This window comes from Pleurodeles waltl, chromosome 6 (genome assembly GCF_031143425.1).
Source record: "Pleurodeles waltl isolate 20211129_DDA chromosome 6, aPleWal1.hap1.20221129, whole genome shotgun sequence".
Classification (NCBI taxonomy): domain Eukaryota; kingdom Metazoa; phylum Chordata; class Amphibia; order Caudata; family Salamandridae; genus Pleurodeles; species Pleurodeles waltl.
In genome coordinates, this window is record NC_090445.1 from 337,826,533 (window position 1) to 337,841,831 (window position 15,299).

General features: G+C 48.6%; 1 protein-coding gene across 3 annotated transcripts in view; it reads left to right on the forward strand.

Annotated features, from left to right (window-relative positions):
* ACIN1 (apoptotic chromatin condensation inducer 1) overlaps positions 1–15,299 on the forward strand; it is a 729,433-nt gene that overhangs the window by 656,574 nt on the left and 57,560 nt on the right. For all 3 annotated transcript variants that reach the window (XM_069238220.1, XM_069238221.1, XM_069238222.1), the window contains exons 18-19: positions 11,231–11,338; positions 11,710–12,040. In XM_069238220.1, coding sequence (XP_069094321.1) covers positions 11,231–11,338; positions 11,710–12,040 — 439 coding nt within the window. The remainder of the gene's footprint in view (positions 1–11,230; positions 11,339–11,709; positions 12,041–15,299) is intronic.

The window sequence follows — 15,299 nt, forward strand, 5'->3', positions numbered from 1 at the left end:
TGCAGAAGTGACCCCCAGGAGTCCCTCTCCCTTGCCCAAGTGGAGGTTTCCCCGAGGAAGCCCCCCCTTGCCTGCCTGCAGCGCTGAAGAGATCCCTTGATCTCTCATTGACTTCCATTGCGAACCCGACGCTTGTTCTAACACTGCACCCGGCCGCCCCTGCGCCGCTGAGGGTGAAATTTCTGTGTGGGCTTGTGTCCCCCCCCCCGGTGCCCTACAAAACCCCCCTGGTCTGCCCTCCGAAGACGCGGGTACTTACCTGCAAGCAGACCGGAACCGGGGCACCCCCTTCTCTCCATTGCAGCCTATGCGTTTTGGGCACCACTTTGAACTCTGCACCTGACCGGCCCTGAGCTGCTGGTGTGGTGACTTTGGGGTTGCTCTGAACCCCCAACGGTGGGCTACCTTGGACCAAGAACTGAACCCTGTAAGTGTCTTACTTACCTGGTAAAACTAACAAAAACTTACCTCCCCCAGGAACTGTGAAAATTGCACTAAGTGTCCACTTTTGAAATAGCTATTTGTGAATAACTTGAAAAGTATACATGCAATTGAAATGATTCAAAGTTCCTAATGTACTTACCTGCAATACCTTTCAAACAAGATATTACATGTTAAATTTGAACCTGTGGTTCTTAAAATAAACTAAGAAAATATATTTTTCTATAACAAAACCTATTGGCTGGATTTGTCTCTGAGTGTGTGTACCTCATTTATTGTCTATGTGTATGTACAACAAATGCTTAACACTACTCCTTGGATAAGCCTACTGCTCGACCACACTACCACAAAATAGAGCATTAGTATTATCTCTTTTTACCACTATTTTACCTCTAAGGGGAACCCTTGGACTCTGTGCATGCTATTCCTTACTTTGAAATAGCCCATACAGAGCCAACTTCCTACACTGTTGATCTTTGTGCCCACTGTTGAAAGCTGGCCTGGTGTGTGGTGGACACCTATGGTATCTGCACCTTATACCAGATGCAGGCAACCCCTATTAATTAGTGAGACAATGTCTAGGAAACCAGGACTCTTTAGTGGTAGCTGTGGTGAACAGCCAAGACTTATCTAGGAGGAGTGTAAAGCACTTGCAATACCACAGTAGTCTCACAGTGTAGGAAGCTGACTTGGTGTGCGGTGGACACCTATGCTGTTGGCACATTAGGCCAGGTCCGGGCCACTCCTGTTAGTGAATGAAGACGTCTAGAAACCCAGGGCTCTCTAGAGGTAGCTGTGGATAAGCAGCCAAAACTTATCTAGGAGACATGCAAAGTTTACACCATACCACAATAGTCACTCAGCAACATATCACATGAAAGGAACCACACATTGTTACAGAAATAAAGGTACTTTATTACAGTACCACTACACTAGATTGATTGTAGGCAGTCGGCCCAACTAGAGGTAAGCATACACTATCTATCCATATATATATGTTCGATGGCATGTGTAGCTGCAGATACACTTGCTGTGCACATCCCGCCATCTAGTGTTGGGCTCGGAGTGTTACAAGTTGTTGTTCTTCGAAGAAGTCTTTTTCGAGTCACGAGATCTAGGGACTCCTCCCCTTTTGGCTCCATTGCGCATGGGCGTCGACTCCATCTTAGATTGTTTTCTTTCCGCCATCGGGTTCGGACGTGTTCCTTTTCGCTCCGCGTTTCGATTCGGAAAGTTAGTTAAAATCTCGGAAAATTTGACTGTATTGTTTGTGTTCTGTATCGGGCTAGTTACAACAGATCGACACCGATTTCTGAAGAGCTCCGGTGGCCCTTCGGGGTTTTCGATTCCCCGGTGGGGCCTGGTCGGCCCGACCACGTGCGTCTTCAAGGCTAATGGAACGGACCCCATTCTGCTTCTGCCCCGAATGTCACAACAAGTATCCTTATACAGATCAGCATCTGGTCTGTAATTTGTTTGTCTCCAGAACACAAAGAGGATACTTGTGAGGCCTGTCGAGCGTTTCGGTCAAGGAAGACGTTAAGAGACCGAAGAGCAAGAAGACTACAAATGGTGTCGGCGCCGACAGGACAACGACACTTGGAGGAAGAGGAAGAAACCTTCTCCATCGCGGATTCGGACTCGGACGAGGTCGATCCCGAACAGACGCCGAAAACCGTGAGTAAGACGTCACAACACAAAACTCACGGAAAAACCACTAAAGCCCAGGGGACGCCGACGCCAGCAAGCCATGGCTTAACCCAAAAAATAGGTGACCGACCATCGGCACCGAAAAAGGGCATGCATGTGTCTAAGTCATCCGACTCCGGTCGAGATACCGGCACAGAGCAGACTCAACCCCGAGACACCGGGTCAGATCAATCTCGACACAGAGAGGGCGGCACCAAAATGAGTCTGCATCGAGAGATCAGTACGCCAAAAATTAGTGTCTTCGGAGCCGAAAAAGACTGCCGAAAAAGTTTCCATACCGAAACATCCGGCCTCGGAACTGAAATCGAGTTCCTACACCGAGAAACAGGGCCTGTCCTCACAGATGCAAGGACACAGATTCGGACAGGAACTAGAGGCAGTTGAGCCAGATTACACTCAAAGAAGGCTCCACATTCAAAAGGACACAGGGAAGATCAGTACTGTCCCTCCAATACGAATGAAAAGAAAACTTCTCTTCCAAGAGAAAGACAAGCAGCCACAGGCAAAGGTGGCAAGACCAGTGACTCCGCCACCATCTCCACAACGCTCACCACAACTATCACCAGTAGCCACTCCACCAATGATGCAGTCCCCAACTCACACAGGGATGAGTCAGGATGATCCCGACACATGGGATCTTTATGATGCGCCTGTATCTGATAACAGTCCCGACTGTTATCCAGCGAGACCGTCACCACCTGAGGACAGCACTGCCTACACACAGGTGGTGTCAAGAGCAGCTGCATTTCATAATGTCACCCTGCACGCAGAACCTATAGAGGATGACTTTCTCTTTAATACACTGTTGTCTACACATAGCCAGTACCAGAGTCTCCCTACGTTACCAGGAATGCTCAAACGCTCCAAACAAGTGTTTCAGGAGCCTGTGAAGGGCAGGGCCATAATTCCAAGGGTGGAGAAAAAGTACAAAGCGCCACCAACGGACCCTGTGTAAATCACGCAGCAATTAACACCAGACTCCGTGGTAGTAGGGGCAGCTCGTAAAAGGGCGAACTCGCACACCTCAGGAGATGCCCCACCTCCAGACAAAGAAAGTCGCAAGTTTGACGCTGCGGGGAAAAGGGTTGCGGCACAGGCAGCCAAGCAATGGCGCATTGCCAACTCACAGGCATTGCTGGCGAGATATGATAGGGCTCATTGGGACAAAATGCAACATTTCATAGAACACCTGCCCAAAGAGTTTCAAAAAAGAGCACAACAAGTGGTGGAGGAAGGCCAGAGTATCTCGAACAATCAGATACGTTCAGCAAATGGATGCAGCCGACACAGCTGCTAGGACTGTAAATACAGCAGTGACCATATGGAGGCACGCATGGCTAAGAACCTCAGGATTCAAGCCGGAAATACAGCAAGCAGTCCTGAATATGCCCTTTAACGGACAGCAGTTGTTTGGGCCGGAGGTGGACACTGCCATAGAAAAACTTAAAAAGGACACAGATACGGCCAAAGCCATGGGCGCACTCTACTCCCCACAGAGCAGAGGCACATTTCGGAAATCACATTTTAAATGGGGGGGTTTCGGGGACAGAGCACAGAACCCTCACAAACAAGACCCACTTATCAAAGTCAATATCAGCAGGGAAGTTTTAGGGGACAATACAGAGGAGGACTGTTCCCAAAGAGTAGAGGGAAGTTCCAGAAAACTCCACAAAATAAACTGACTTCAAAGTCACAAATCCCCAACACATGACACCAGTGGGGGGGAGACTAACCAATTTCTACAACAACTGGGAAGAAATAACAACAGACACGTGGGTCCTAGCCATTATCCAGCATGGTTATTGCATAGAATTTCTTCAATTCCCTCCAAATGTCCCACCGAAAACACACATGTCCAAACACATGGATCTCTTACAACTGGAGGTCCAAGCTTTGTTGCAAAAAGAGGCAATAGAGCTAGTACCAGTTCATCAGAAAGGAACAGGAGTTTACTCCTTGTACTTTCTCATACCCAAAAAAGACAAGACTCTTAAGACCTATACTAGATCTCAGAACATTAAACATATACATCAAATCAGATCACTTTTACATGGTGACACTGCAAGACGTGATCCCATTCCTCAAACAAGACTACATGACAACACTAGACCGCCAGGATGCGTATTTCCATATACCTATACATCCTTCCCACAGAAAGTACTTAAGGTTTGTAATCCAAGGGGTACATTACCAGTTCAAAGTGTTACCATTCGGGATAACAACATCGCCAAGAATTTTTACAAAATGCCTGGCAGTAGTGGCAGCTCATATCAGAAGGCAGCAAATACATGTGTTCCCGTACCTAGACGATTGGTTAGTCAAAACCAATACGCAAGAACGGTGTTCACAACACACAAAGTATGTCATAGAAACCCTTCACAAGCTAGGTTTCTCACTCAACTAAAACAAATCACACCTACAGCCGTGTCAAATACAACAATACTTAGGAGCAACAATCAACACAACAGAAGGGATTGCCACTCCAAGTCCACAAAGGGTACAGGCATTTCAGAACGTAATACAAGCCATGCACCCAAAACAAAATTTACAGGTAAAATTAGTGATGAAACTACTAGGCATTATGTCCTCATGCATAGCCATTGTCCCAAACGCAAGATTGCACATGCGGCCCTTACAACAGTGCCTAGCATCACAATGGTCACAAGCACAGGGTCAACTTCAAAATCTAGTGTTGATAGACCGCCAAACATACACCTCGCTTCAATGGTGGAACACTATAAATTTAAACAAAGGGCGGCCTTTTCAAGACCCAGTGCCTCAATACGTAATCACAACGGATGCCTCCATGATAGGGTGGGGAGCACACCTCAACCAACACAGCATCCAAGGACAATGGGACACTCAGCAGAGACAGTTTCACATAAATCACTTAGAACTCCTAGCAGTATTTCTAGCACTGAAAGCATTTCAACCTATAATAACCCACTGTAAGGAAATGCCTCCTTGGCATGGTTACCCCCTGACTTTGTTGCCTTTGCTGGTGCTAAGTTTTGATTTGAAAGTGTGCTGAGGCCTGCTAACCAGGCCCCAGCGTTCTTTCCCTAACCTGTACCTTTGTTTCCACGATTGGCACACCCTGGCATCCATGTAAGTCCCTTGTAACTGGTACCCCTGGTACCAAGGGCCCTGATGCCAGGGAAGGTCTCTAAGGGCTGCAGCATATCTTATGCCACCCTGGGGACCCCTCACTCAGCACAGACACACTGCTTACCAGCTTGTGTGTGCTGGTGAGGACAAAACGAGTAAGTCGACATGGCACTCCCCTCAGGGTGCCATGCCAACCTCATACTGCCTATGCAGTATAGATAAGTCACCCCTCTAGCAGGCCTTACAGCCCTAAGGCAGGGTGCACTATCCTATAGGTGAGGGCACCAGTGCATGAGCACTGTGCCCCTACAGTGTCTAAGCAAAACCTTAGACATTGTAAGTGCAGGGTAGCCATAAGAGTATATGGGCTGGGAGTCTGTCAAAAACGAACTCCACAGCTCCATAATGGCTACACTGAATACTGGGAAGTTTGGTATCAAACTTCTCAGCACAATAAATGCACACTGATGCCAGTGTTGGATTTATTAAAACATGCACACAGTGAGCATCTTAGAGATACCCCCTGTATTTTACCCAATTGTTCAGTGCAGGAATGACTGGTCTGTGCCAGCCTGCTGCTGAGAGACGAGTGTCTGACCTCATGCGGCGAGAGCCTTTGTGCTCTCTGAAGACAGAAACAAAGCCTGCTCTGGGTGGAGGTGCTTCACACCTCCCCCCTGCAGGAACTGTAACACCTAGCAGTGAGCTTCAAAGGCTCAGGCTTCGTGTTACAATGCCCCAGGGCACTCCAGCTAGTGGAGATGCCCACCCCCTGGACACAGCCCCCACTTTTGGCGGCAAGTCCAGGAGAGATAATGAGAAAAACGAGGAGTCGTCACTGGCCAGTCAGGACAGCCCCTAAGGTGTCCTGAGCTGAGGTGACTGACTTTTAGAAATCCTCCATCTTGTAGAAGGATTCCCCCAATAGGATTAGGGATGTGAGCCCCTCCCCTTGGGAGGAGGCACAAAGAGGGTAGTAGCCATTGGCTACTAACCCCCCAGACCTAAACACGCCCTTAAATTTAGTATTTAAGGGCTTCCCTGAACCTAAGAATTTAGATTCCTGAAACTACAAGAAGAAGAAGACTGCCGAGCTGAAAACCCCCTGCAGAGGAAGAACAGAAGACACCAACTGCTTTGGCCCCCGACTTACCGGCCTGTCTCCTGCCTTCCAAAGAAACCTGCTCCAGCGACGCTTTCCAAGGGACCAGCGACCTCTGAATCCTCTGAGGACTGCCCTGCTTCAAGAAAGACAAGAAACTCCCGAGGACAGCGGCACTGCTCCAAAAGAACTGCAACTTTGTTTCAAGGAGCAGACTTAAAGACCCCTGCAACTCCCTGCAAGAAGCGTGATACTTGCAACACTGCACCCGGCGACCCCGACTCGACTGGTGGAGAACCAACACCTCAGGGAGGACCCTCCGGCGACTCCGAGACCGTGAGTAACCAAAGCTGTCCCCCCCTGAGCCCCCACAGCGACGCCTGCAGAGGGAATCCCGAGGCTCCCCCTGACCGCGACTGCCTGAACTCCATTTCCCGACGGCTGGAAAAGACCCTGCACTCGCAGCCCCCAGCACCTAAAGGAACGGAACTCCTGTGCAGGAGTGACCCCCAGGAGGCCCTCTCCCTTGCCCAGGTGGTGGCTACCCCGAGGAGCCCCCCCCCCCCCCCCTTGCCTGCCTGCGACGCTGAAGAGATCCCTTGATCTCTCATTGAAAACCATGGTAAACCCGACGCGTGTTTGCACACTGCACCCGGCCGCCCCCGCGCTGCTGAGGGTGTACTTTTTGTGCTGACTTGTTTCCCCCCCCCCCCCCCCCCCGGTGCCCTACAAAACCCCCCTGGTCTGCCCTCCGAAGACGCAGGTACTTACCTGCTGGCAGACCGGAACCGGGGCACCCCCTTCTCTCCATTGAAGCCTATGCGTTTTGGGCACCTCTTTGACCTCTGCACCTGACCAGCCCTGAGCTGCTGGTGTGGTAACTTTGGGGTTGCTTTGAACCCCCAACGGTGGGCTACCTTGGACCCAAACCTGAGACTTGTAAGTGATTTACTTACCTGACAAAACTAACAAAAACTTACCTCCCCCAGGAACTGTGAAAATTGCACTGTGTCCACTTTTAAAACAGCTTATTGTGTTTTATGTGAAAAGTATACATGCTAATGTAATGATTCAAAGTTCTTAAAGTACTTACATGCAATACCTTTCAAATGAGATATTACATGTAGAATTTGAACCCGTGGTTCTTAAAATAAACTAAGAAAAGATATTTTTCTATAACAAAACCTATTGGCTGGATTTGTCTCCGAGTGTGTGTTCCTCATTTATTGCCTGTGTGTATGTACAACAAATGCTTAACACTACTCCTTGGATAAGCCTACTGCTCGACCACACTACCACAAAATAGAGCATTAGTATTATCTCTTTTTGCCACTATCTTACCTCTAAGGGGAACCCTTGGACTCTGTGCATACTATTCCTTACTTTGAAATAGTGCATACAGAGCCAACTTCCTACACAACAGCACCAAGCGTGTTCACAAAATGTCTAGCTGTAGTAGCAGCATAACTCAGAAGACAACACATACATGTCTTCCCTTATCTAAACGATTGGTTAAGAAAATCCAGCACCATTCTAAAATGCCTACAACACACACAATAGATACCCTACACACATTAGGGTTCACATTCAGTTACCCGAAATCTCATCTTCAGCCAGCACAAATTCAACCTTATCTAGGCGCAATCCTCAATACTCATTCAGCATTAGCCTACTCAAATCCACAACGGATACAAGCTTTTCAATACCTCATATCACAAATGCAGGTCAATCAAACTTGCACAGTAAGATTTTTCATGAAACTATTTGGAATGATGGCATAATTCATAGCAATAGTACTAAATGCGAGGCTTAACATGAGACCACGGCAACAGTGTCTCTCACTGCAGTGGTCTCAGGCAGTGTCGGTTACAGGATCTAGTGTTAGACTGCCAAATTACAAATCCCTGCAATGGTGGAATTACAACAACTTAACAAAGGGGCGGCCATTTCAAGACCCAGTGCCATAGACCATAATCACACAGATACATCAATGAGAGGTTGGGGAGCCCATCTCAACAACTTAACGATACAAGGGGAATGGGACTCAATACAAAAAACTTACCACATAAACCACTTGTAATTATTAGCAGTGTTCTTAGTCATCAATGCATTTCAACCACAGAGCAAACACAAAACAGTCTTAATAAGAACAGACAGCATGACAGCAATGTATTATCTGAAAAAAACAGGGGGACGCATTCATCCCAATTGTCCCTTCTAGCTCAAACAATATGGAAATGGGCAATTCACATTCACCTGCTAGCGGAATACATCCCAGGAATATACAACCAGCTAGCAGACCTTCTAAGCAGGATGCAGCAACAAATACATGAATGGGAGTTTCACCCACAAGTAGTTCAAAATTAATTTCAAATGTGGGAAACACCAAACATAGATCTTTTCGCAACAAGCAGAAACGCAAAATGCCAAAACTTCACATCCAGAAACCCACACCCTCAGTCCAAGGGCAATGCTCTATGGATCAACTGGTCAGGGATATTTGCTTACGCTTTTCCTCCTCTCCCGTTAATTGTTTCTGGTCTATAAAATGTGTCACTCTTCCCTCACCATGATACTCCTAGCTCCCACGTGGGCACGCCAACACTTGTACACGACACTCCTAGATCTGTCAGTAGTACCACATCACAAGCTTCCAAACAGACCAGACCTGTTAACTCAGAACAGAGGTCAAATCAGGCATCCCAGTCCCAGTGTGCTCAACTTAGTGACTTGGCTCCTGAAGTCATAGAAGTTGGATACTTACAGCTTCCATTAGAATGTACTAAGTAACCATATATTAAAATGTGATGTGAAGTCCCCACCCAAATGTATAGAGTAGTTGGAGGGGAGCTGGGAGACTTCTGGACCCCGTAGAGTAGTTGGAGGGGAGCTGGGAGACTTCTGGACCCCGAGAGTTGAGTACCTTGGTGACCCCCCAGCGATCAGGAGGTGCTGCCGGGAACCAGCACGACCCAGGAGGACTCAACCCAGGGGGGGGTCACAGGGGACCCTCAGCGTCTGAGTCCACAGGAGCAGAGGCAGCACCCACAGGGGTTCCACAGGACAGGAGCACTGGAGTCATAGAAGGAGCCCACGCAGCGCTACAAAAGAGGATCCCACACCACAGGAGAACCATGCAGGATGGATTGCTGGGGGCTGGAGCTACCAGTCACCTGAAGATCCTTTGGAGGAGATGCAAACAAGCCTTGGCAGCTGCACGAGACGTGGTGTGCGGGGGTACTGCCCTGCGTGAGGAGGCAAACGCTTACCTCCATCAAAGTTGGACAGATGGCAGAGAGGACCAAAGGGACTACTCCGGAACACCACCCATGATGCAGGATCCATGCAGCTCAGCAGGAGAAGGGGATCCACGAAGCCGGTTGTTGCTTGTCGTAGGTGCCTGCGGTTGCAAGGGAGTGACTCCTTCACTCCAAGGGAGATTCCTTCTTGTGCAGGCTGAAGAGTTGCAGTCTTCTGAGGATGCACGGCGAGGAAATTGTTGCAAAGCTGGCAGGAGCCCTGGAAACAATGTTGCTGAAGAGTCTTTTCTTCTTGGAAGCAGCCTGTCAGGGCCTGGAGGTTCCAGTTGGAGTTCTGGAGGCCAGACGTCGAAGTGAAGGTGGCACAGGAGTCCTTCTGGTATCTTGCAATGCTGAATCTGAGGACCCACCCAAGAGAGAGACCCTAAATAGCCCTGGTAGGGGGATTGGTCCCCTAACCAGGTAAGTACCTATCAGGAGGGGGGCTCTGAAGTCTCCTGCCTGGCCTCTCGGATGGTCCCAGAGTTCCCTGCCAACCTTGGAAACAACATAGCAGAACCCAGGGATCGTCTGGAGGAGCTCTGGGCACTACCCATGGGGTGGTGATGGACAGGGGAGTGGTCACTCTCCTTTCCGTTGTCCAGTTTCGTGCCAGAGCAGGGTTCAGTGGACTGGGTGCTTAGGAAGGTTGTCTCACTGATGTTGATTACCCATGCATAACTACATTAATTTGGATACACTGGCACTCACCCAGTCTCATGTACTGTTGTCTGAAAGCTAAGCACCACAGGAGGTACTGGCACATCTGTGCAGAAGTCTTTGTTCCAGGCCTATTGTTAACAGCTGCATAGAAGAGCAGGCACACATTCACCAAACACTACTGCAAGGACTTGGATATAACAGCAGTTTCTTCAGTGCTCCAAGCAGTTTATTTGCAGATGAGCCTCCTCATCCTTCATGCTTATTAATTACCTCTGTGATGACTTGTTACTCTGATTCAAGCATGTGAATCTACAAATGTTCCAGTGTTTGAGACGAAATAAGCTACTTACACATGACTCAAGTGTGGGTATCATTTGTCGATTTACATATAGTTCTCCTTTCCCTGTGGCCAGAGGATCACTAACTATTTTGTGTATCCTCCACATGTTCTTTGAAATCTAATGCTTGGTAGCCTCTAGCGGGAGTAGAGCTCTCAACACATCCACCGGCTTGACTAAAGTTTGGAGTGTCTTTAAGGAGATGGCTGTGCTACTAAAACACTGTTGTTGGGCCTATTTTTATTTTAACAATATTGCCATTTGAAAATGAGGATTTCCAGCCTGAGGGTGGTGTTAAAGCATCTGAATCATTGAAATATACCAACACTTGAGAACTGAAGTTACAGATAAGTAGCCATTTTCTTACATATACAAGCCTACAGCATCAAATGGAATTCTGTGTTTCAGGATTTTTACTTTCCTTTGTTGAGCCAACACACAGTCCTACATAGCCCTTCCTGACCTGCATGTTTGCTGTTTAAGATACTGTGATCAGAAAGCTGCCTGGAATTGTGTTCAAGATGCTTTCTTCTTCTTTAATTACTTTTGTTTGTTTAACCACCAAACAGTACTCCACATTGGAGGAAGCTATAGCAACAAGAAACTCTCTTCATGGAGTGAAGTGGCCCCAGTCCAACCCAAAATTTCTTTTTGCAGACTATGCAGAGCAGAGTGAGGTATGGGAATGAGAAGTATTTCGCAAACATATTTAGTTATGTTTTTTTCATATCTTTTAAGCTGTCACTTAAAATGTTCATCTGCTTGACAAAACTACACTCCAAAACTACACTTGATTCCTTTTCACCTTTCCAACTTTGGCTACTGCTCTTCCTTACTGGCTTTATACCTGCAATCTTTATCCTTCATATTCACATTCTCAGCTCATTTATCAGGTTAGTTGCTCACCCTCTTATGTGCTTTTTCACACTATAATTTCTCCCTCGCCCACTTTCAGTTTGTATTTTCCTTACATGGCTTCACTTCTTGAATGGCCAGAACTTTCAATGTCTGAATGTAACTTTTTTTCATGCCTCTTTGGGTTGCTCAGCTGGACTTCCACAAGGGCCTTTTGGTAGATCGCCCTCAGCCACCAAAAGTAGAAGAGCATCCAAAACAAAAACCTCCGGCTCACCCTCGGATGTTGCCGCCACCGGCACTGATGCACCGCGTGGATTACAGAGAGCCGGAGCGGTCTGCACGTGAGCAGTGGGCTGAGAGGGAGAGAGAGATGGAAAGGCGTGAGCGCACTAGGGCTGAACGGGAGTGGGATCGTGACAAGGTCAGAGAAGCACCCCCACGCTCGAGGTCTCGCTCCCGCGATCGTCGTCGAAAGGAACGAGCCAAGTCCAAGGAAAAGAAGAGCGAAAAGAAAGAAAAAGGTGAGATGGCCTTCATCTCTGCCACTTTAATATAAGTGGTTTGTTAGTTTTACCTGTTTTTAAAGTTGTATGAGATTTTCTCTTTTAGCATCCAGTAGACACCAGGAAAGGCCTAATGATCTGAGTTAAAAAAATAAATAATAATAATCATCTGAAGTGCTGACTTACAGATTTTGAGATGTTTTAGTGTAGGGTAAAGCTCAGTAAAGCAAAGATATAAATGTGTAAACTAAGACAGAGGCCAGCATTTGGGACGTATAGCATCCTAGTGGAAAATGAACATCCCGAGCTGTGCCCTTTGCTAAAGAAGGATTTAAAGGTACAGCTGATGTCCTTGGCAGTCACTGGTTAGTGCTTGCATTGTCATGTTGTGAATCACATGTGTAGGAGTCTGGCTCGGTGTATGTTGTACACCTATGGTGTGGCACCCTGTACTGAGTCCAGACAACCCTTAGTGATAGTGCATAGGTGTCCTGATAGCAAAAGCTTTCTAGGGGTAGGTGAGACAAGCAGCTAAAGCTTTTCCAGGAGTGTAAAGCACTTGCAATGCCACAGTAGCTCACTCATAAGAAAGAACCCACAATTGCTGCAAAAATAAAGGATAATTTTTTACAGCACTACTACTTGACTAGCATTAATATAGCTCCCTTTAGAGAGATCTACATACAATCTGCACAAAATAACCAACAGAAAAAGCAAAAAATGTACAGGGCCCCAATGGGGGAGGGGCGGACGGACGGGCCAGATGCTAAGAAAGTGGAAACACCACCCAGTCATCCCGTAGGCTAACACAAGTAGTGGTTGGAGTTCGTGTGGTTCAGGACCCTTCACAGTGGACCCTGAGGAAACCAGCAGACAAGAGTAAGGTTGGAGAATGCCTCCACCCGAGGATACCCAGAAGACAGGAGTACCTACATCAGGGGACCCAGATGCAAAGGGAAGAAGGGACTCTCTGAAGTTAGTGGATGCTTCAGATTGTCCACCTGCTGTCGCAACCCCTGGACCAGGTAGGTGGAATCCAAGGACGGTTTCCATGTGTGGAGGATGTAAAAGTACCCTCTTTTTTGGCATGGTTACCCCCACTTTCTGCCTGCTGTCAGTGTGTTTTGACTGTTATCACTGGTATCCCTGCTAACCAGGCCCCTAGCAATTGTGCTCTCCCTCTAAATTTGGTTACTTAGGACTTTGCACACCCCACAATTGGCATGCTGGTGCCCCCATATAAGTCCCTAGTATATGGTACTTAAGTACCCAGGGCATGGAGGCACCCGGGGTCTCTCCATGGGCTGGAGCTTGTATTATGCCACCCATAGGTTTCCATGCAAACTCTGTCTGCAGGCCTACCATTGCAGCCTGTGTGAAAAGGTGCATGCACCCTTTCACTGCTGGTCGCTGCGCCAGGTCACTGCAAGTCACCCCTGTGGTAGGCCCTTTCAGCCCAGAGGGTAGGGAGTAACTGGTTCTTGTGTGTGAGGGCACTCCTCCATGAGCAGAGGTGCTCCTACGAACTCCAGTTCCAATGCACTGGACTTCGTAATTGCAGGGAAGCCATTCTACCCCTGTACTTGCCACATGTCACTCACTATTTGTGATCCAGCTACATAATGGTATCTCTGAACCAAGGTATGTTTGGTATCAAACATGTCAGAATCATACCTTAATACTAATGTCAGTATTGGTTGCATGATTCCATGCACTCCGGGGCTCCTTAGAGGACCCCCAGTATTGCTCCTACCAGTATTCCACAGTTTGCGGGCAGCCCATGCTGCTGCAGCCCCCCAGACAGGTTTCTGCCCTCCTGCTGCTTGATCAGCTCAAACAGGGGAAAGCAGAACAAAGGATTTCCTGTGGAAGAGGGAGCAACTAGGTGTTACAAGGCTGGGGAGGGGTACTCTCCCTACCCCACTGGCTTGCTTTGAAGGGCACATTTGGTGCCCTCCTTGCATAATCCGGTTTGCACCTATCCAGGGACACCCGGTCCCTGCTTTGGTGCAAAAGCACAGACAGGAAAGGGGAATGACCACTCCCCTGTCCATCACCACCAGAGGGGTGGTGCCCAGAGCTCTTCCACGTGGCCACTTGATTCTACCTTCTTGGAAACTAGATGGGCAGAGGCCCCTGGGAGCATCTGGTTGGTCAGGACAGGTGACTGACGTCCATGACCCCCTCTGATAGATGGTCACCCTGCAGAGTGACCACGGCCACTTTTAGGGCTATTTAGGGACTCCCTTGCTGGTGGGTCCCCAGATTCGGTGTGCATGACTCCACCAGGACTCCTCTGCATCGACCTTTTCTGCTCCTGGCCACCAGAACCGCTGTTGGACTTCACAGGAACCGAACAAGCCTGCAACTCCAGAGACGTCCTCGCATATTGTTTCTCCGGCTCCTTCCAGCAATTGCAATGTTTCCACGGCTGTGCATCCTCTGGGGTTGGCAAGACGTCAGCTGCACCAAAAAAGCAAGAAGGAATCTCCCTTGGAGTGAAGGAGTCACTCCCCTGCATCCGCAGGCACCGAAGGCAACAACGTCCGGAGGCTGGGATCTGCTCTCCTCAGGAACTGCGTGGATCCTCCAGCACAGGTGGTGGTTCTGAGTGGTCCCCTTGGTCCTCTCTGTCAGCTGGGGAGACTGAGCCCTTGCCTTTCCTTGCAGGACAAAACCCCTGTGCACCACAATTGCTGCAAGTAGGCCCGGTCTCCAGCACTTCATTGTGCAAGGACCATCTCTCCTCTGCTGCATCAGCGACATGGGACTCCTCTCCAGGTGTGCTCCTTGGGCTTAACTGCAGCCTCCTTTGCTTGCTGCCAGTGGTTTGCCTGCGGTGGTTACAGCTGCTTCTGCTGGTTCTCCTGACTGATGAGGGTCAGCCTGGACTCCCCTCTAAAGGTCGTGGGTGGTCCTCCTGACCACGGACTCGACTGCGATCCGGTGACCTCTGTGGCTCCTTGGCTCCATAGCTGATCTTCGTCTTCCATGGTCGACCCGGATCTTCATCCACAGAAGGGTAGGTAGTGGCTCTTGCCCCACCTGGACACGTGTGCACTGGACTCTGTCCCCTTCTTTTGTAGGTCCTCTTCATCTAGAATACACCGTTGGGTTCCACTGGACTGGTCCTGGTCTTGCAAACTTCCTTTTCAAGTCCCCTTATTTTTTGGGAAGACCAGGTAACTTTTCTCTGCTCTCCTGGTCGCTAGGCATCATCTAGGTATTCACCTTTAGGGGGTCCCAAGTTCTCCCAGCTTCCTTCTAACTATTCCAC